This window comes from Myxine glutinosa, chromosome 1 (genome assembly GCF_964187855.1).
Source record: "Myxine glutinosa chromosome 1, kmMyxGlut1.1, whole genome shotgun sequence".
NCBI lineage: Eukaryota > Metazoa > Chordata > Myxini > Myxiniformes > Myxinidae > Myxine > Myxine glutinosa.
In genome coordinates this window covers 252,755,154-252,778,364 of record NC_136261.1, presented here as the reverse complement: position 1 = coordinate 252,778,364, position 23,211 = coordinate 252,755,154, and the positions used below count along the sequence as shown (strand labels likewise).

General features: G+C 48.3%; 1 protein-coding gene across 2 annotated transcripts in view; it reads right to left on the bottom strand.

Moving 5' to 3' along the window:
* Positions 1-23,211, bottom strand: part of LOC137436370 (serine/threonine-protein phosphatase 4 regulatory subunit 3) — a 156,534-nt gene that overhangs the window by 60,889 nt on the left and 72,434 nt on the right. For both annotated transcript variants that reach the window (XM_068130091.2, XM_068130098.2), the window contains exon 8: positions 8,767-8,898. In XM_068130091.2, coding sequence (XP_067986192.1) covers positions 8,767-8,898 — 132 coding nt within the window. The remainder of the gene's footprint in view (positions 1-8,766; positions 8,899-23,211) is intronic.

The window sequence follows — 23,211 nt, the reverse complement described above, 5'->3', positions numbered from 1 at the left end:
TTTTTAGCTGAACAGTTTCCTTATAGTCTTATAAACAAGATTCATGCTATTAGAGGTCATAGAAGTACCCCTAATTATTGAAAAATTCAAATTTCAATTCAATTCAATAGAATATTTTGCATGAAATTTGTTATAACTTGGGAAATGCATCATTCTTTTGGGCTGAAATTTGGACAGGATATTCAGAATATCACTTCCTTTAAAATGATGAAGGCTTTTGTTTATAGGAGTAGCCATTGTGGATTTATTGAAGGACAACCAAGTTTTATCTGGTAATTGGCATAATTAGCTAATTAGTGAACATTTGACATAATTTCACAAAATCCTCTCATCAGGTAGTAGAGCGTCCGGCATTTATTCTGTACACATGTATAATACATGTACCAAGTTTTGTGTGAAAAGAATGATAGGTGACATAGAAGATAGAAGTAGAAATGTGTTCTTTGTTTTTCCTTGTTTTTTATAGACGGTCTAATTTATGCAAATTATATGCATGTAATATGACAAAGAAGCGTTGAAACTGGTCTGAGTTAAAGTCAAGATTATATCTTTCAAGAAAAACTGAAAATTAGATATTAACTTGCCTTTGTTTTTGTGTAAAGGCCTCTCAAAGGTACCTATGTAGTTTTCTCAATTTTTCACCAGTAGTACACCCTTAACCTTTCTCTTCCATGAGCCTCACTCTTGAGGTTACAGCAAAAAAAGTTATACCTCTCCAGTTACCACAATCAGCAAGGCCCTTTTTTATTTGGAAGTTTAATGATCAGTGCATCTTTCCACAATTGTGATACTTCATGCCACCATATTTCACTAATTAATTTGTATAGAACTGTTGTTGATGTCTTAACAGTACACTTGCATGGTGGTTTACAACATTTATGTTATCGACCAGTATCTATGCATAAATCTCTTCTTGCCATATCATTTTTGTCTCCCACCATCCCTCTGTTAAGTATCTTTAAGTGTTAAGTATTCAAGTGTTAAGTCATGAACATTTTTACCATTTGAGCTATTGTCATCAAATTTTAAATAAACGCTGATGAGAATATGGAGAAGATTACTTAACAAATGAGTCAAAGGGCAAAGTCACAGTAAGTATAAATAGGCTTCAATAACCCATCTGCCGTGCCAGCGCAAGATGGTGGGGCTGTTTTAACTGCTTCCGTGTTTCTTTATTCACCATTTGAGCTTTAGTGTGTCTGTCCAAGACATAACTTTATTACCATTTAAGCTAATGGTATCAAATTTTGGCAACAAACCTTTATTATGAGAAGATGGAAATCGCAAATTATTAAACTTGACATTATATATTTTTTCGCTTTTTTGCGTCAACTTTAGTTTGATTACAAAGCGAAGTTTGATGAAAAAGCTGAATGCCTCAACTCTGTGTTTGCCTCTAAATCTTGTGTCCCAAACCCATCCCTCTCTGTACCCACAATACCCAGTCGTACCCAGCTGCTCCTGGACTCTGTGTCCTTTCCTCCTGACAAGGTGGAAAAGTTTCTGTCAACCCTCGACTGATTCTGCAACTGGACCTGACGGCATCAGCCCACGGGTCCTAAAATCCTGTTCTGCTGCTCTTTCACTCCCTCTCTCTGTTCTCTTCACCCTCTGTTTTGCTCAAGGTCATCTGCCATCAGCTTGGAAATCAGCCAACATCACCGCTTTACACAAAAAGGTGCAAAACAGATCCTTGCAAAGACAGACCAATCAGCCTTCCCCCAATTATCAGCAAAGTCATGGAATCCATCATTGCTTCAGACATGAAATCTTTCCTCTTCTCCAATGGCTTGATCTCTGATCATCAATTTGGTTTCAGATCTGGTCACTCTACTCTGGACATGCTGCTTCTGCTGTGTCAACTGTTACGTGGTCCTCCCGGGGACTACCTGGTCTCGGTGACCCCCGGACCGTGAGAGGAACCCCGCCAGAAAGATATATGATTTATACGCTTTCGTAACGCAATCAATATGAATTCCAGTCAATAAGAAACCCCACACCAAGGATCCGGATTAATCAATAATATATTCCCAATCAATCAACAACAATCAACAATCAATCAACAATATTACTAAGATGGCCATCTCATATATTTCCCCCCTTGACCCCACTCACTGCACCCTCAATGGTCACTGTCCCTCACAATGTCTCTGGGCCCCTCCAGACCAAGGTGAAGGTCGACTTCTCCGCACACGGGCGGTTGAACGGACCCCTGGCTGACGTGCTCCAAACGTGCACGTCCCGTACCGGGAACGGCTGCTGCAGCGGACACCTCCTCGGGACGCCACCGGGGTTGGAGCCCGTGATCGCGGCCTCTGGACTGTGAACGGCTCGCAAAGCGCGCGAGGCCCAAGGTGCGACCCGTACACGCACTCGTAGGCGTCGAGGCGAACAGTGCCGGACGCTTGGTTCCTTCCAGGAACCCACGGCAACCTGACACGTAACAGGCAATCACCCCGCGCAGATAACTCCTCTCGCCAGACGGGCTTTTCAAACGCAGCGTTCCAACGCAGATAAAGATCGACTCGGCTCGCGTCGGAGCTGGTCGAGGATCAATATGGCCGCTTCTCTCCCGACCTTGTCTTTTTTCTTCTTCCGGCTCACCATCCCGTTTCCGGTCTCCTGTTATCAGGAGCGCTTCTAACCATTTAACCACAACAACCTTTAATGGAATAAACATTAATAAGCAATGACCTGAATAGTAATTCACATAAATCCGGAATCCGTAACACTCCCCCCCTTCAAGAAAGAAAGTTTGAACCCAGCGAAAACTTTCTTTGCAGGCCAACTTTGATAAACAAACAAGATAACTCACACCCCAAATCATCAGTTCCCCCGGGCACAATTATCACATCTCAAAAAACAAAGCAACAAAATTTCACAAAACCCCCAGAGATTCCAAAGGTAATTCACTCTGGACCAAGCGTCAACACTTCTAGTTTCTCTTGAATGCCGGTTAAGGGGTGGTGACCAAAACCCCAAAGTTAAACAACTCGATAGCACTTTTTCGGGAGGCCAAGCTGAGTATACACTACAGGGACGCCTTAAGGAATGTGGAGTTCACGGTTAGTCCAGGGAGGAAAGTTCATTACATGGACGCCTTTAAGAACGTGGAGTTCACGGTTAGTCCGTGCAGGAAAGTTCATTACATGGACGCCTTTAAGAACGTGGCGTTCACGGTTAGTCCGTGTAGGAGCCCAGGCTCGGCGGCTCCGCCGTATATAGTGCTTCAACTTCTCCGGACTCCTAACAGTTACGGTGGGACCACTTGACACAGTAGTCACCTGACTGGCGGTCTCCGTCTCGGCCAGTGCTCTGACAATCATTCTTTCGGGGGATGCCGTAACTCTGGGAGCCTCCATAGTAATATCGGCTGCTGCCAACACCAAAACTACCGCCAAGTTGTCCTCTTCTGTAGACCTCTCGACGCCTACGAAATGCCTTCCCTACTGTTATGGTCCGACCCTCCAAATCCTTACCATTCCAATTCTTCTCTGCCTCTCTGGCGTCTTTTGTGCTTGCAAACGTGACAAAGCCGAACCCTCTTGACTGTTGCGTTTCCCTGTCTTTTACCAACCGCACTTCCACCAGCAGCCCATATCTGTTGAAGTCAGAGGTCAGAACTTCTTCCTCTGTTGTGAAGTTCAGTCCCCCTACAAATAACTTGGTACTTTTGTCGCCCTCCCGAGCTGGTGTGGTGTTATTTTCCCTGCTGGGCTCTTTACCAACCCTCGGGTTACCATAAACTTGACCCCCGGCCAAATCATTCCCGATAACCACAGATACTCCCTCTACAGGAAGCGTGGCTTGTAAACCGACGGTGACTGGTCCTGACACCAAATCGGATTCCAAATGGATGACATGAAGTGGGGCACTAACACAGCCACCAATCCCTTGTAACCGAACACTATCACCAGTTGCTGTACTCTTTGACAATGGCAAAATGCCTTCAAGCATTAAGGATTGATGGGCTCCTGTGTCCCTCAATACCCTAACAGGTCTTGGGTTAGTCAAGTCTCCCTCTAGTGAGACAAACCCCTCATAAATAAATGGTTGGTAACTCTTCTGTGGGCGATTTCTTACGTTTGCCATCGCATTCGGAGTTGTACTAGTCGGACTCCGCTCTGGGTTGTCCCTTTTCATGAGGTAACAACTGGACATTAAGTGTCCAGGTTTTTTGCAAAAGGCGCAAGTAGGCCCGGAGGAAAAACTCGTGGTCTGCCTCGGGCCCCCCGGGAAATAAGTTTGTCTTGGGCCCATAGCCCCCTGATTTCGAACAGTTGGGGTATCAGAGTTGTCCCCATAATCCTCTCGAGGCCGCCGCCATGTATTGTCGTTCTCCGCACCGGGTGTTCCATAACTCCCCTGCTGAAGTCTAGGCGAGGAGTTAGGTTTGTGGACCCCTATCCGGTGTGTTAAGGCATAATCATCTGCCATGGTGGCTGCGTCCCACAACTTTGGTACTTTCTTTTCCTGCAGGTACACTTTGATGTCCTCGTGGACACACTGTTGAAATTCCTCCACCAGGATCAAGTCACGCAATGCTTCGAAGTCTTTCCCGACTCCTTTTGACTCACACCACCGATCAAACATGTTTTCTTTCACTCTGGCAAACTCCACATGGGTCTCACTCTCCCTCTTCCTGGCATTCCTGAATTTTTGCCAGTAAGCTTCAGGAACCAACTCATAGGCTTTGAGAATGTGCTTCTTCAATACCTCATAATCTGCACATTGGTCCATTGGTAGCGCCGAATAAATATCTTGAGCTTTACCCACCAGCACACTTTGCACTAGTATGGTCCAGGCCTCCTCCGGCCAGTTTAACTGTCGAGCCACTTTCTCAAAGTGTGGAAAAAATTTAGCGACTTCCTTTTCACTGAAGGGTGGAACCAGCCTCACATGTCTGCCCACATCCCAGGTGTTCTGGCTAGGTGTCAGCCCAGTCAGCAAGGGTGGTACCTCTCCCCGTTCTCTCATTAACTCCAGCTCCTTTAATTTAATTTCTTGCTGAAGCGCCATGTCACGTTCCTTTAATTCCCTTTCGGCTTTTCTCTCCTCTGCTTCGAGTTCCCTTGCAGCTCTCCTCTCCTCTGCTTTTCTCCCTTCTAACCTTTCCTGGAGTTCTCGTTCCACTCTCCTTTCCTCTGCTTGTTTCTCTTCTCTCCTCTCTTCTGCTTTCCTTTCCTCTGTTTTCATCCTTTCTAACCTTTCCTGGAGTTCTCGTTCCACTCTCCTTTCTTCTTCTGCTCTTTCCTTTTCTGCTTTCCTTTCTTCTTCTGCTCTTTCCTTTTCTGCGTTCCTTTCTTCTTCTTTGATCCGTTCCTAGCTCCGTAATTGCAACTCCAGTTTCCGGAGCACAACGTCTTCTGGTTCTTCGGGTAGCCACTAGCAGGCTAACTCGTCCCATGTTCCTAATCCCACCATAGACTGTATCACCGCGGTCTGCAAGTCTGCCTTCCTCAAATTAGTTCGGACCTCCAAGTTAAAATGTTTGGCCAATTTCAAGAGGTCCGATTTTAGTAACGCTCGGAACTGTGCCTCACTCGGGGTTACCGCAAAGTTCTGTGCCACAAACGCCATGGTGACTATCGTTAACACCTGTTAACCTTCACCCAAGACTTTACCACAATTTCCCAAAAATTTACCAATTAATAATTAATTAATTAATTTTAATTAATAAAAATATTATTTCATTATTTTATACAATTTTATATCCCGGACGAGCCCCCAATTCTGTTACGTGGTCCTCCCGGGGACTACCTGGTCTCGGTGACCCCCGGACCGTGAGAGGAACCCCGCCAGAAAGATATATGATTTATACGCTTTCGTAACACAATCAATATGAATTCCAGTCAATAAGAAACCCCACACCAAGGATCCGGATTAATCAATAATATATTCCCAATCAATCAACAACAATCAACAATATTACTAAGATGGCCATCTCATATATTTCCCCCCTTGACCCCACTCACTGCACCCTCAATGGTCACTGTCCCTCACAATGTCTCTGGGCCCCTCCAGACCAAGGTGAAGGTCGACTTCTCCGCACACGAGCGGTTGAACGGACCCCTGGCTGACGTGCTCCAAACGTGCACGTCCCGTACCGGGAACGGCTGCTGCAGCGGACACCTCCTCGGGACGCCACCGGGGTCGGAGCCCGTGATCGCGGCCTCTGGGCTGTGAACGGCTCGCAAAGCGCGCGAGGCCCAAGGTGCGACCCGTACACGCACTCGTAGGCGTCGAGGCGAACAGTGCCGGACGCTTGGTTCCTTCCAGGAACCCACGGCAACCTGACACGTAACAGGCAATCACCCCGCGCAGGTAACTCCTCTCGCCAGACGGGCTTTTCAAACGCAGCGTTCCAAAGCAGATAAAGATCGACTCGGCTCGCGTCGGAGCTGGTCGAGGATCAAGATGGCCGCTTCTCTCCCGACCTTGTCTTTTTTCTTCTTCCGGCTCAGCATCCCGTTTCCGGGCTCCTGTTATCAGGAGCGCTTCTAACCATTTAACCACAACAACCTTTAATGGAATAAACATTAATAAGCAATGACCTGAATAGTAATTCACATAAATCCGGAATCCGTAACACAACAATGGATGGAGGTCCTCAATGCCAAACAGGAAATTAGAGCCGTCTCCCTTGACATATCACGTGCCTTCGATACGGTCTGGCACCCCGCTCTGCTCACCAAACTCTGCTCCTATGGTATCCATGGAAATCTCCACGCATGGCTGGCGGACGTCCTCTCTAGTCGTAGTCAACGTGTGGCCCTGAATGAGTTTCTCTCATCTCCCCTTCCTGTTCAGGCTGGAGTTCCCCAAGGCAGTGTTCTGGGCCCTGTGCTTTTTCTGGTCTTCATCAATGATCTCTCTGACTCTCTTAAAAATCCTCTCTATCTCTTTGCTGATGACTCCACTCTCTGCCGCTCCATTCCTCATCCCTCAGATCGGCGCAGCCTCCTCACTCTCTGCAGACCTGGACAAAATCACAGACTGGTCAAACATGTGGAACATGTCTTTCAATTCTGACAAATCTCACACTCTTACTATGTCTCTCTGAAAAGACCGACTGGACAACCCTCCCATCCACTTTCTGAATAATCCTCTCCAAGAAGTTCTGTCACTCAAGCTTTTGGGTCTCACTATCAGCCATGATCTTTCCTGGGAAAACCACTTTTCAAATCTAGCCTCCAAAGCCAGTCGTTGACTGGGCATCCTCTGTCGTGCGAAGTCCTTCCTTGGCACACCTGAGCTCCTCACCACATGCAAGGCTTTCATCCGCAGCTCAATGCAATACTGTTCTCCCCTCTGGGCCGGTGCTCCTGCCTCTCAACGAGTTCGGCTTCACGCTGTTGAAACCAAAGCTTTCAGAATCATTGGAGTCTCCCGCGATGAAGCTAACTGCGAGGGCCTTTCACTTACTCACCGCAGGCAGGTTGGTGGTCTTTCCGTCTTCTACCGACTCCTCTCTGGCCTTGCTCCCCCAGCTCTCTCTGTGCTCTGTCCCCCCCAATATTCCTTCAGGTCGCACAAGATCTGCCTGCAACCCTCTTATGGTTAAACAGCCAAAATCAAGACTCTCTGCTCACCTTCACTCTTTCATTCCTCTTTTTTCCCCCGCCTCTGGAACAAACTCCCTCACTCTATTCAATCTCACTCCTCCCTCCAGGTCTTTAAAACAGCTGTTCACCACCATCTCTTATCTTCCCCCATCCAAAACCTAGATCTTTTCTACCCCTATTAATCCACCCCACACCCACCTCCTTCAAATTCCGTTCTCATTCCTGAAAGCCCTGAAAGTCCATCTTGTTTATCCTGTGTACCCCACCCCAGCCCTCTCTCTTCCATAGATGGCCCTGTTCCCTACTGTTATTGTACTTCCCTTTCTCTCCCCCTCTCCTTCTGTGACAAGCATGAATTGAGTAGATTTTGGTGAAGATCCAGATCCAGATATGAATTTTTTTTTTTTTAAATTGTGAATCTACACTATAAAAAGATAGGGCCAAAAATATATTTCAAAAAACTATATCAGCACGATATTTCAAAAAGTTGTGGATGGGTTATGACAAAACTAGGTAGAGGAGCTGGTTATGTGACTAGAACAAGCTGATTAGATCTTGCTTCAGGTCCAGATCCAGTTCTGGCCTATCAGTGGGATACAAACGTAAACTGTTCAGCCTGGCGGAGAAATGCTCTCTACCTAGTGCCATTCTAATTACTCACTGTTATTTTAATGTCGTGTATATTTTGCTTTTTCTTTCCTATCACTAATATCACCAATTTGCAAAACATAATGAAGCGTTGCACTTCAATTCTTCAGAAAAGAGCTAATTTTCAAGGCATCATCATCCTTTCTGGCCCTGATACTGTAACCACCTGTGTATGTAACAATAATGATGTAATAAACAAAACTCTGTCATCAACGAAAGGAAGTGTTTTCCTGCTGGAATATCTCTGGCCGAGTTCTTGCAAAGCGATTCAATACTTGTATTACTCTTTAATTCACCATTCCTCTGATTTCCAGTTAATGTTGATAGTTCACTCTTCCTTCTGAGAATTTCAATTTTGCCCTCACTTTCAAACATCACCCAAACAGGGAAAGGGGAGGGGTGAGGGGAATGGAGTGGGGGAGGGGAGTTGGATTTAGAATGTTATGGAAATCAATGAGCATTTTGTGGTGTTGACTCGTACAAAGGTGACAATTAAACAATGAAGGAGCCTTTCATTATTTATCTCACGGCAAACTCCACCAACCAAACTCACATTTGCTGTGGCCAGCATGTTCTCTGGATCTATCAATGTGCGTAGCAGTCCCACCAATTGTACAGCCCCACCGAGTTCCGGATCTGCATCGCAGATCATCTGCTCAATTATCAGGTTGATCAACAGGATGTCCTAAATAGACAATGGTCAAGTAGAGGGTTGGGGGCAGGGATGTGGATATAGCAGAGGGAAGAAGGAAAGGGTCAAGCAAGTATTTATGGGAGTCAAAATGTCAAATCACAGTGGGAATGCAAGTTGCTTTTCAACCAGTAACTTTAGGTCATTAATATATATATATTGTTGCGGTTTTTAGAACCTTCACATGTAAATTTAGTAGTAAATTCCCTTATAAATAACCCCTGTGTACATTTCCCCTTAATTGGCTGTTAATTGAAATAATTGCACCTTAGTTAGTCCACATTGCAACACGTAGCGAATCATAGGCCCTTTTCGTAGTTATATCATTATTATGTGTTTCAGGTAAGGCTGTGTTTCCAATAGTTGACTCTCCGTTGCATCAAACAAATAAGATAGTTCCCCTTTCAATTTTCCCCAATCATCTCCACTCTGCAAGGCAGTGTTCGCTGCCAGTAACAGTTGGGCTGTTTTCTTCGCGCCAAAACTCCATTGCCCACGAGGCCAGGATCGGAGAAGAAGGGCGTGGCCCCACCTCGTCATAAAAGGTGGAGCCAGGGAGCCCTCGTCATCAAAGGTGGAGTCAGCGAGCCCTGGCCGACCAACCAGAGCTCGGTGGGCATGGATTGAGAGGGCGTGGCAGGAAAGATCTGGCAAGTTCAAGAAAGTTCCACGGGCGTGGGTATAAAACCCTTGGTGCGAGGCCCCCCGAGAGAGACGCGGGAGGAGGTGCAAGAGAACGCATGAGGAGGCAGAGAGGCATGAGAAAGCAGATGGTGAGAAGGCAGGAGAGACGAGCTGCGCGGAGCTCCTGCTGGTGTAAAGCCGAATACGTGGAGCTGCCGGCTCCTCGCTTCCAGCCAGGAGAGGACCTGCTTGCTGTAACCTGCCAAACCTTCCAGCCCTGTTGTCCCACCTGAACCTTCTCCTTCCAGCCATTCATTCCTGCCTGCAATTCCCCATTCGTGTACGTAAGTTTGTGCTGTCTGTGTTGTCTGGAGTTCCATAATTAAGCTTGTATAAGGATTTGCGCTGTGTCTTCTTCCTCTTCACTGTAAATTACTTTCGTTCCTTTTTCCTTTGGTTTCTTTGGTTTTGTACATAATTAATAATAAATACCTGTTCCTCCTTATACTTTGGTTTTCATTATCGTCCGATCATCTTTGTCTTTTCCCAATTGAGTATCTGTGGCACGATTTCAGCAGAACCGCTTTATAATAGGGTTTAGTCCATTGCTAACGGCTCGGATTCCGGATTGCTAAACCGCTTGGCAAATACCATCTTGTCCGGGATTCGAGCGGTACTTGTCTCCCTGTTTTGCGGAGGGATTGATAAAGGTATTCGGGCTAATACCTGGACCAATAACCCTGATCAATCCCACCCCGCAAAAGAGCGTTACAAGTACCAGGACCGGTCGGACGGCCAGCTTAAAAAGACGAGGGGATTAAACCCCCCTCGGTAATGGGAGTGCCGTCCCCCGGATCCGTAACAATTGGTGTCAGGGAGTGGGATTTGGACCCGAACCAAAATTTTTAATTCATCTAAAAATTTGGTCAAAATTTGGAGCGGCCGAAATTTTATTTAATATTCCAAATTGAGTCGTGCCATGGATGATCAAGGTGATCGGGTGCCGGTAGGGGAGAATGAGGGGTTCGAGGCAACCCAGGACCCCAGGGAGGAGGAGAGCGACGAGGATGTGGTGGAGGGGATTTCAGGCACACAAAATGGCGGCCTCTCGCACATGGCGGCGATAGCTGGACCCGCAGTGCCAATGGACTGGGGCCTTTTTATGATGCATTTCAGTGCATCTATGAAGGGTGACAGTAAGGGATTGGATGCAATGATGGCTACCCAGTGGATCGACATGGAAAAAAGGAGGAACGAAGCAAGGGCCAACCCGGAGGGATATCGGGAGCAAATAAACGCCAACATAAAAAAGATGAGGAGGGACATAGACCGCATGTCAAGCGGGAGGGGCACATCGGGACATGATGGGGTAGCGCGAGTCGAGGAGCGCGGATTGAGCGAGTTAAGAGCAAAGCGCAGGTAACTGGACCGGGGTAGAAATCACAACCCGGGGTGTGGGGAAGCCGGTGACCGCTGAGGTGGAAGAGGGAATTTTAATAAAGCCAGCGGTCGTCGAGGTGAATAAAGAAAAAGAAAGTGGAAATCGGGCTTGTAGAGACGGCAGAATTAGAAGAGCACCAGCAGAAGGAAGAAATGGAAAATGCACAAAATCTGGATTCGCATCATGATGCTGTGCTTATTAACACCAATGAAGATTTGCAGGTGGTGTTGGAGCGAAGGAGAAGAAGCGCCCAGGTGAGTCGTGCTGTATATTGTGCGGGGAGGTTTTGCAGGAGGATGTTTGGCGCGAAAATTCTTTTCGCGCGCTTGGGATCCCAGCGTACCGCGGGCGTTTGTGGGAGGTCCATTGGGCGCTGTGTGAGAGAAAATGGCACGCGTGTGAGGAAAAAGTGAGCATCGAAGAGTGAGTGTGTTACAAAGTGTGGGAGTGATACTGGGTGCGAGAGCGAATGCACGTCGGAGGGTATGTGTGAAACAGAGTGTACGGAGTGTGACACGGAGAGTGAGTTGGTGGTGGAGCGGGTGCGAGAATGCACGCTTGGAATGGTTGAGTGTGCGCGAGAACGCACACCTGAGTTGGTTGTGGCGTGGGTGCGGGAGAGCACATCGGAGCGCGTGAGTGGGTGGATGCAAGAGTGCACCCCCATGAGTGGTACGGAGTACGTACCGGGAGAATGCGCGCAAGAAGGTGCGCGAGAGGAGTGGTGTGTAACAGGGTGTGCGAATGGTGGAATGGATGCGCAAGAAGGTGCGCGAGAAGGGTGTGTAACAGAGGAGTGCATGATAACAGAGTGTGCTGTCGAAAGTGAGGATGAGTGCACAAAAGAGTATGTGAGCGTTATGAGTAGACCGGAGTATGGAGCGAAAGAGAACGCACGAGCGAGTAAAGTGGTAGGATGTGTGGGATGTATGAATAAGGAACGGAACGCGTGGTGTGAGAATGCAAAGCGAGCATCGACGTTAAACGGGTTAGCGTCTAGCCCGACATTTAGCCAACGCGAGCACTCGGTGCGCGGTGCGCTTTGTTTGCTGTGAGGACCGGCCGGGACCGTAAACGCGTCGCTCCTGTTCGGGGCGTCGTGCACGATTCGGGCCGGGCCCCGCACTGAATGGTCGGTGCCGCGTCAGAGCGGCGATCGACGCGATTCCGGGGGAGGGGGGCCGGGTCGGACATTCGCCCCCTGGCGGAGGCGGGGTTTTGACCGGGAGAGCTTCGGTCGTCGGGCCGGAGGCCGCAAGACTCTGCGCCGTGGAATCTCGGCCCGAGCATGCCACCTCCCCTGAACCGAATGCCGGACGGACGGACTCAACCTGCAGGAGACCAAACCACCCTGAATTAATTGCTCGGCTTTGCGAAGCTGAGTTTTAATGATGTAATGACGCACCGAGGCTCAAGTGAGTGGACTGTGATGATGATAGTGTTTCGATCCGAAATTGGGAATAGTGAATAGGATTGGCAGTAATGATTGGCAAATTTGATTGGTAAATTTGATTGGCAAAGATGATTGGCAAATTTTGATTGGCAGAAAATTGGATGGGCAAAATGAATAGTGAGGGATGCCCGATGTGGAGGAATGGCAACTCTGCCATCCCTCACATCCATCTGGGCACCTGAGCTATAGTTTATGGGGTTATGGCGGTGAAAACCAAGCCAGTGAGGGTTTGGATAATGGATTAGGGACTTAGAAATGACCATAGGTAACATGAGAATTAAGTAGCGACATGTACCTGTAGAGGGGATGTAGAATAGATTAGGTGGATTATAACGACGAGGGAGCACAATAGTATAAGGGGCGACGGGGAAGCGCGAGTTTCAGAAGGGGGGGTCAGGTCAGGTGATGCAGTGTATGAGTGAATAATTGCGATTGTGAGTTGTATTGAGCGTGAAAGTGATGGAGCAGCGTATTGTGAAAAGTGTGAGGTGATTGTGAGTTGTATTGAGCGTGAAAGTGTATGGAGCAGTGTATGAGTGAATAATTGTGACTGTGAGTTGTATTGAGTGAATGGTCCCGGAGGAAGGAGGGTGCAGGTGGCACCAGGTGTGTGGGTACAGGTGTGCAAATCCAGGTGAGAATGGTTGTGGGGAATAAATGGTCTGGAGTAAATGGAGTATGGAATGGATGGGGTGGAGTGAGTAGTGTGGAGAACGTGGAGTGGAGTGGTTGGTGCGAAGGGAGTGGATGGGGAAGATGGACCCCTATCATGAATACCCGGGGAGGGTAGTTTAAGAGTTAGGTAGAGGGTATAGGCAAATTGTGGTGGATATTGGCATCTGTGGTGCGTGTGGTAGAATGGTGTTTGGATGGTGCATTAGTGACGTGGAAATGGCTGGGCGTGTGGCCTGTTAGTGTGTGGGGTTGGTTGGGCACTCCGCCACTGTGAGGATGTCGGCTAGGTGAGGCCGCAGGTGGGCACTGGGAGCCGGTAGAGTTGTGGATGGGGCCCGAGGATCCGGAGGACGGACCCGGGTAGCCCAGTGCCAGAGAGGGCACCGAGGGGGTAGGTGCCAGGGAGGGCCTTCCCCAGGTAGATAGGTTAGGGTAAGGAGCAGGTAAGCTCAGAGGCAACTGCAGTGGCGGAGGTATGCAGGTGAGTAGACCTGCTAGGGGAGCCACACGACTCAGTCCTGAAATTGTGCAAAGGCACAGGGAGTTGAATCGGGGGAGTGAGACCCCAAAGTGGAGAGCGCCACAGTATGTGCAATGGGAGTTCGGTTTTTAGAACCGCATAGTGTAAGACGGCCAATGGTTTTGCAGAGGAAGACCCCGGGTAGAGTAAAAGTGTTAAAGCCATTTAGAGGATAGTTAGGATTGAAATCTCCTCGCACCATCTACATCCACTCACCGGAGGTGACGACAGTGCTCCACACCATGCCATGGTTATCTTTTTGTGCAAATGTTTTTGGAATGTGAGATGCATCATGACGTGGGTGAGACATTGTGCTCGGTATTCCATCTCTTCTTCCTTAAAAGGGATTGATGATGAATTGGATGATGGCAAATTTGGTTAGACATTGGGATTGTAACGAATTAGGTATTAGGGGAGATATGGGGAAGACGTGACAATAGACGAATTGTAAATTGTTTTGTAAATACGGGGTAAGGGGCAAGGGTAGAGTAGGTGACAGGTGGGGTGGCGTACGTTAGGGACGAGCTTTTTGCCGCTCGCTCTCCGTGCGCACCTCACTCTGCATTGCCTTTGTTGATGTGTACCCTTGCGCCCTTGCCCTCGCTGACTCTGCTTTGTCTCCCCCCCCCCCCCCCCCCCCCCCCCCATGGAGCGTGTTCTCTGGGCACAGAGGGAGAGCGTGCGGGAGCCGCATTTGTGTGCCCGAGCCCCCGCTGCCAGGTGCCTGGATCGATGCACCACTTATGGACCGCACGTCTTGCGACCATGCACCACCATATGGACCACGGTTCTGTGGCCGAGCACTACTTATGGACCACACGTTTGTGGCATGGCCCCTCTGCTGGGACCGGCCATGATGGCCCAGGAATATCTTGCTTGCGGACCACGGAGAGGTGGCCCCCCTTTTGCCCTACAGGTGGACCACCCATAGTTGGCCCCTGTGGGCCATAAATAAAAACAATGGACGTGTTTTGTGCCTTTTTATTATGTGTAAATAGGCAGCAAGCAAGAACAACAAGCCAGAAGAAAGAACGACAACATCGAGAGGAACATCGGCCAGCAGAGGGAGCAGAACAAGAACAAGACCAGCAGGTTGTTTTTATTGTATGTGCAATGTAGCACCGGATGGTGCTTGACTGGTGCTTGCTTTGATTGGTGCTTATGATTGGTGCTTTGGTGCTTGCATGCTCGGGGATGCATTACAATAAAATTCTGCATCCCCGGGCATGTGAGGTGGTGTATCGATGCAGTGCACGCTCTTTCCTCCCTCCTACAGGATTCTCTTTGTTTCCAAGAAAATGACAGGTCCTGGGTTTGCGTGTAAATACAAATAGTGTCACATGTAAATAATGCTCCCCACCGTTCATGTTTAGTTTGCGAATTAATTCCGCAATTCGGTTAATTGTGGGTGTGACTGTTAGGTAGGATGCAACGTAATAGGGGGACATATTTCATTGTGTTTTAAAACTGTCGCACTCAGGGTAAGGTTAATTGTAGAGGGATATTACACCTACGTGTCACATTAAGTTAAAGTTTTTTTTTTCGGCCCGAGCCGTGCCGTGAGGAATGAGGGTGCTGTGTTGCGGTTTTTAGAACCTTCACATGTAAATTTAGTAGTAAATTCCCTCATAAATAACCCCTGTGTACATTTCCCCTTAATTGGCTGTTAATTGAAATAATTGCACCTTAGTTAGTCCACATTGCAACACGTAGCGAATCATAGGCCCTTTTCGTAGTTATATCATTATTATGTGTTTCAGGTAAGGCTGTGTTTCCAATAGTTGACTCTCCGTTGCATCAAACAAATAAGATAGTTCCCCTTTCAATTTTCCCAAATCATCTCCTCTCTGCAAGGCAGCCTTCGCTGCCAGTAACAGTTGGGCTGTTTTCTTCGCGCCAAAATTGCCCACGAGGCCAGGATCGGAGAAGAAGGGCGTGGCCCCACCTCGTCATAAAAGGTGGAGCCAGGGAGCCCTCGTCATCAAAGGTGGAGTCAGCGAGCCCTTGCCGACCAACCAGATCTCGGTGGGCATGGCTTGAGAGGGCGTGGCAGGAAAGATCTGGCAAGTTCGCGAGGGTTCCAAGGGCGGGGTTATAAAACCCTTGGTGCGAGGCCCCCACCTGAGAGAGGAGAGAGCTTCAGAGACACGCGCGCAGATGAGAGAAGAGATACGTCCCGCCACGCAACAGATTGGCAAGCAGCTTTTGAGGCAGACGGAAGGGAGAGTCGGTACGAGGCAGACGAGTAAGGAGAGACGAGCTGCTGCAGAAAGCCCTGCCGTGTGAAGCCGAGTACGTGGAGCCGCCGGCTGCTCTCTTCCAAACTGTGAACCTGGAGCGGACCTCTCTGCTGTGCATTTTGCCCGGACCTTCCTGCCCTGTGTCCCACCTGAACCTTCTCCTTCCAGCCATTCGTTCCTGCCTGCAATTCCCCATTCGTGTACGTGAGTTTGTGCTGTCTGTGTTGCCTGGGCTTTCCATAATTAAGCTTGTATAAGGATTTGCGCTGTGTCTTCTTCCTCTTCACTGTAAATTACTTTCGTTCCTTTTTCCTTTGGGTTTCTTTGGTTTTGTACATAATTAATAATAAATACCTGTTCCTCCTTGTACTTTGGTTTTCATTCTCGTCCGATCGTCTTTGTCTTTTCCCAATTGAGTATCTGTGGCACGATTTCGGCAGAACCGCTTTATAATCGGGTTTAGTCCATTGCTAACGGCTCGGATTCCGGATTGCTAAACCGCTCGGCAAATACCATCTTGTCCGGGATTCGAGCGGTACTTGTCTCCGTTTTGCGGAGGGATTGATAAAGGTATTCGGGCTAATACCTGGACCAATAACCCTGATCAATCCCACCCCGCAAAAGAGCGTTAAAAGTACCAGGACCGGTCGGACGGCCAGCTTAAAAAGGCGAGGGGATTAAACCACCCTCGGTAAGGGGAGTGCCGTCCCCCGGATCCATAACAATATATATATATATATATATATATATATATATATATATGTGTATATACATATATATATATATATATATATATATATCTATATATATATATATATATATATATATATATATATATATATATATATATATATATATATATATATACAGACTTGGCATTTAATATGGAATTTTTTTTTTTTCTTGACTTGGGTTTACTTTCTTAACTCAGTATATCAATCTGGTGAGTTTCTTTTACACTTTGGTGATTTATTTGTTAAAAGAACCATGTCACTGATTGTCTGTCGCAGCAAGAAGTCAACAACAGGATTATATCACAGGTGGCGTGGCAAAATGTACGGACAGGTTCATTTGATGATTGGCTTCACAGTCGGGTATACAAGGGTTGTTGCGTTCTGTATTAGTGGAAAACAACTGCTGCACGTCTCCAAAAGTTATTGCCGCTTCCTCTGGAGATGGTCCGTCAACTCGACAATGCTGTTTGTCATGGAGTGGTGGCTTTACGAAATTACGGCATGAAACAGCGTGCTATTGCTCAGCAGTATGGCATCACTCAAGTTCAGGTGTCAAAGACCCTGAGACGAAATGCTCAGAGGGGTGTCCCTACTCCAATACCGAGGCCAGGACGTCCACGAAGAACCACAAGGAGAGATGATCGCCAGCTGCACCGGTTAGTCTGCAATAGCCGTACCAAGTCAGCTAATCGGCTTAGGGCTGAGTGGCAGCAACTGACAAATGTGCCTGTATCCAGAAGGCTATTCAACCAACGACTGGTTCAAGCAGGCTATCGTGCCAGGCGTCCCCTGAGAAAGCCACGCCTGACCAGACAACACCGCCAGCGCCGATTGCAGTGGGCCACAGAGCACCGTCAATGGCAGCCAGGACACTGGAATCACGTGATCTTCAGTGACGAGTCTAGATTCCTGGTCTATCGTCAAGATGGCCGCGTCCGAGTGCGCAGACAAGTGCATGAAGCCTACAACAAAGATTGTATAGTGCCAAGAGTCCAAGCTGGAGGTGGTGGGGTGACCGTTTGGGCTGCTTTTCATGCAGGGGGCAAAACTGACCTGGTTGTTCTGAATGGAAACCTGAACCAGTTCAAGTACAGGGCCATTCTGGAAGAAAAATTGCTTCCATTTGCTTGTGCAGCCTTTCAAGGAAACTTTGTCTTCCAAGATTACAATGCACGGCCTCATCGTGCTCGCATGATCCAACACTTTCTTGCTGACCGTGGTGTAGAGCATACGGAGTGGCCTGCCATGTCCCCGGATATGAATCCGATAGAGAACTTGTGGGCAGAATTAATGCGTCAAATCGACCACTTGGACCACCAGCCTACCTCTGTGTGTGAATTGCAGCAGGCTATTGTCACTGCATGGCAAGCGATTCCTGTCTAAACCTTGGCAAATCTCGTGAACAGCATGCCTCAACGTGTATGTGCTCTCCTGAATGCTCGTGGGGGTTACACGAAGTACTGAACTGTAATTTTACTGTCCGCAATCCCAGTCGTAATTTAACTTTTGTTTTTGTTTCAAAAAAATTTGGCTAATGTGCAAAATAAAGAGATAGTTCTGGAAAACGTACAGAAGTTTAACACAGTACTGTCCATGAATTGAGTTCGATATCAGTTTACATCACTTTCAAGGATCAATTTATTCGTTTCGAAATGTCAAATGTGGTTTTTGTTTCTTTTATAGGTCACATTAACAAAATCTAGAATAATTTCAACATAATTCCAATGAACTTTTGGTTCTAAGACATCTTGAAAAGTAAGTTCACCCCCACAAAAAAAATATTCCATATTAAATGCCAAGTCTGTATATATATATATATATATATATATATATATATATATATATATATATATATATATATATATATATATATATATATATATATATATATATATATATATATATATATATATATATATATATATATAGTGTTGCGGTCGTGCCATAAAGGCAAACCCCCTATAGTTTGTTGCACGACAACATGTAGCCTGCAGAAGTCAGTTATGTCCTATTGAATGTAAAGATTAGCCCTTTCCCATTGTGTAGTAATAAAGACCAAATATGCGTTGAGTTAGGCAGGATGTCAAACCTTTGTGTGGTTAAAGGAAGCCATGAAGATATGCAGGAAGGCGTGGCCAAAAGCACGGCCCAGGCGACGAATGGCGAGCCGGGAACCCGTCGCCATGGTGCGACAAGCCTCAGCCAATGGGAGGCTCTGGAACATTTTGAAGGGTGTGAGCAGGTCTGATAATATCCCAGTCCAGCGCATGATCATTCTTTTTTTGCCTGGGATTTCGCTGCACGCAAGACGACCTCCTGCTATGTTCTCTTGACTTTGGATTTTCGTTGCGCACAGAACGACCTCCTGCACTGTTCTCTCTTTGCCTCGTGGACGACACGATTCTCCTTGCCTTGGATTTTGCCCCGTAGACGACACCCTGCTCTGGACTCTCTTGATTTAGCTCCAACGACACATGTTTTGGCCTTTGTTCTTCGTCGACACCATCGTTTCTGCGCCGAACTTTTGCGCCATCCGGCTGACCTGCAGGCGTTGGCCTTTCGACACGACTCACCTGAGCTGAAGTTGTCTGCCTGCATGGCAGCTCGTCCCACCTGCGCTGAATCTAGCTCAACCTGCGCTGGAGTTCGTCCTTCGGACCTGACCTCATCGAGCCGCGAACTGCGCACACCAGACCACGTGGCCAATTGCGAGGAATCCCAGCACGTACATCGGTACGCCCTTAACCAGTGTCTTTTTCCCTGTGAGTGTGTGTGTGTGTGTGTGTGTGTGTGTGTGTCAGAGTGTGAAGGCACCAAGTCGGGGTTATTTGTAGGTAAGAGTTGGTAAGCTGTATCTTCGTCTGTTTCTCTGTGCCTTCTAAATAAAAGGCTGTACATTTTGTTGTTACTTTCCAACCTGTTCGGTACGTCTTTTCTCCATTGGCTTAGCATCATCCGGGAATGAATTTGGCTAGACTCAGGTCCATAAATCTTGTGGGGTAACACCGCTTTCCACACCGTGCAAATCCGCACGGCACCCATAAGGTGTGGGAAAGTGAGGGTTCGATCGCGCGGTTCTTCGGCACGCGCGTGCACCTTGATCCGTGCACCTTGAAGGTATTCGTGATTCTCCGGTATTAACCGAGGGGAATCACGCAACAAAAATTGTTGTCAAAAAGGGGGATTTTTGAACCCGGCCCCCGCAACAAATCATTGTCAGGAGTGGGGATTTGAACCACCGCAACAAATTGGTGTCCGGGAGTGGGATTGGACCTGCAGTACGTTTCACGTACTGAAAAATTACGAGCGAGTGGAAATTTAGTTTAAAACAAATTTAAAACAAAATTAAAATTAAATTCGGATGATGTCGGGCCAAAACGAGGAGATTCCGGTGGGAATAGAGCATGTAGAGGATGAAGGTGAATTAATGGCCCAGGACGTAAATGAAGAGATTGACCTTGGAGGTAATCACGGCACGGCAGGGAGTGAAGACAATGGTGGCGCTTCGCACGCGGGGCCGGCGGCGGAGGCCGAGCCCGCTGTGCAAGCGGGGTTTATAAACATGCAGTTATTCATGACTCAGATAAGAGCATGCTTTGAGGTGGGAATGAATAGAATGGGTGATGGGATGAATAGAATGAGTGATGGGATGGATAGAATGAGTGATGGGATGGATAGAATGAGGGAAGAAAGAAGATGTGGAATTAAGAAAATGAGTAATCGGATGGACACCATGGGAGCGGAAGTTGGGCGTAAGATGGGCGAGGAGGTCGCGGGTGTGTGCGACGAGGTAAAGCGGTGTGAGATGCGCGTCCAGTGAGGGCTGAAGGACAGCACGGAAAAACTGACTGGGGCAATGGAAGTATTGACGCGGGAGGTAGAGGAACCGACGAAGGTAACCTTCGAGCAGGAAATAGTGGAGGCGCAGCGGGAAATAACAGAGCTAAAACAGAAGCTGGAGGAGGTAACTTTAGAAGAAGGAATAATTGAAATTAAAAAGACAGAAGGAGAGACGGAGAATGAATTAGGGAAGGAATTGAGAGAATGTATGCAAGAGTGGTGCTCGCATAGATGAAGAATTTGCTAATCAAATAGAAAGATTGCAGGTTCTTGAAGAGTGCCGGGAGAAGGTGAGTCCCGAGGTGAGTAGCGATATCGGGAATGTGTTTGGTGCGATGGGGTGTTCGGCGAGCTTGGGGGTCGGGATAGACCCGGGATTTCGTGCAGGGCCCATTGTGAGGGTTACGAATGGAACGGAGTGGGTGGAGAGTCCGCGCACCGGTGGGTGCGGGTATGGAGTGTGTGAAAGAAGTGTGCGCACCGGTGTGTGCGAGTACGAAATGGAGTGCGAGAAATGATCAGGCTCAGGCATCGACGCCGACCGGGGTAGTGCTTCGTGAGACGGGTAGAATACGCGAGCCCCCGATGGGTGGTGCACCGTGGGGACTGGAGGGAATCGGTGCTGCGTCGGTCTCACAAGGACCGGCGTGCACGATTCGTACCTCCGGCACCCGCGGTATTGTTGGCGCCATACCGCGGCAAGAGCGATCGGCGGGTTTCGAGGGGTAATTCGGATTGTCGAAGGAACGCACCTTACCAGGTGAAGTGCTCTAACCGTGGCCGATTGGGTCATCGTGCGTGGGACCGCAAGGCCCCGTGCAGGGATGGACCCTGGCACCTGGGACCACCAACTCCACGCACCTCAGATCGTCTCTGCCGGCCGGATAAAACCCGATACAGGCGAGCAGGCACCCTCATGGATCGCTCGGCCCTTAGAGGCCGAGCCGCGACCAAGTACCTCTATAGATGGGGGCTCATAGCTTAGAAGACTGGGGGGAGTTTTGTACCCCCCACGTGGGGGTATGGTGGTGTGACCATTCCCCACGATGTAGGGGGCCCATGAGCACTAGTTTAGGGGGATAGCATTGTTAGGCCCATGGAGGGGCCAGCAGTGGTTGCTCCAAGGGGGCACCGATGCACTACCTGAGGGAGGGCTAGGATAATGGTTAGGGATCAAGAGAGACAATAGGGACAGAGATTTAAGTAGTGACAATGAACTGTAGTGGGGACGTAGAGTTTAGCTGGTTGTTAACAAAGAGTGTGCATAGTTTAAAGGGACGACAAGGAAGGCATGTGTTATAGGGGAAAATAGTTAGATTAATGATGCTGTGTGTAAGAATAAATGGAATTGTGTTGGTGTGAAAATAATTGGTGTGGAATGCATGGTGTGAAAATAATTGGTGTGGAATGCATGGTGCGAAGGATTGAATGGGGGGAATTGAACCAATTCACAGAGACCCGGCGGGGTAGATTAAAGTTAGATAGAGGTACAGGTAAATTGCATGGATATTGACACCTGTGGTGCTGATTGTGGAGATGGTTTTTTTGTGAGGTGCATGAGGTGGTGGAATGGCTGGGCGTGTGGCTTAATTAGTAGAAATAGTTATTGGGACACTCCGTCACTGGGAGCTCGTTGGCCAGGTAAGGACGCAGGGAGGCTCAGGGAGCCAGTTAGGTTAGAGTGAGTGGGGCCCGAGGATCCAAGGAGGGACCCGGGTTGCCCAATGCCAAGGTGGGCATCAGGGGGTAAGCGCCAGGGAGGGCCTTCCCCAGATAGGGTAGAGTGAGGAGCAGGCAAGCTCGGGGAGGCGGCTCCAGTGAACAGAGGGGTGCAGGTAGGTCGACCTGCTGGTAAGAGCCACACGACCAAGCCCCAAAATTGTGCGAGGGCACAGGTTGAAAAATGGTGGAGTTAGACCCAAATCCAGGAGGGCACCACAGTGTGGGCAATGGGAATTCGGGTTCTTAGAACCACATAGTTTAGAGAAGGCCGATTGGCAGGGTAAGACCCAGGGAGATTAAATGTGTAATGATGTTAGTGTAGTTAGGATTTTGTGAAGACCCCTTCGCACCATCCACAACCATCCACAAGGGGATAGATTTCACACCACGGGACTCAATGTTTGATTGGTAAGATGCATCACAACATGAGTATGAAACATTGTGTTGATTCCGCCTTTCCTTCCTGGGAGAACCTGGGGGGAGTTGGGGACCAATTTGGAATAAAGAGGGGACGTGGGAGACAAAACGTAGAGACGAATTGTGAATACAAGGAGGGCTAGGGTAGTGTAGTTAACGGTGGGGGGCACGAACGGGTAGGGCCAGGCTCTAGTTCACTCTGCCGGCGTTTCTCTCACCCGCTTGTCATACCTGTGTTTTGCATGTGCCACCGTGTCTTTTCCTGTTTTGCTAGTTGCGTCTTCTCTTCCTCCCCGATCCAGGGCCATCACGAGGACTTACCTTGCTGTCGCAGCATCTTGCTGCCATCCATAACTCACATCCATCCATCCATCACCTTATGGACCACTGGCTCTGTGGCCACACCCATCTCCATGGTTACACCTCCTGGCTACCCCCATCATATTGCTGCCTATGGACCACCTGTTGGGTGGCATTGACGCCACACATGGATCACCTGTTGGGTGGCACTGACGCCACAGATTTGGACCACTTGTCAAGTGGCCCCGCTAACAAAAAAAAAAAAGTGATCCATGTGTGCAAGTATGAAGATTTAGATGGCCCTGATCTTCAAATGGCCTGTATGACGGTCAGGGCCAGCC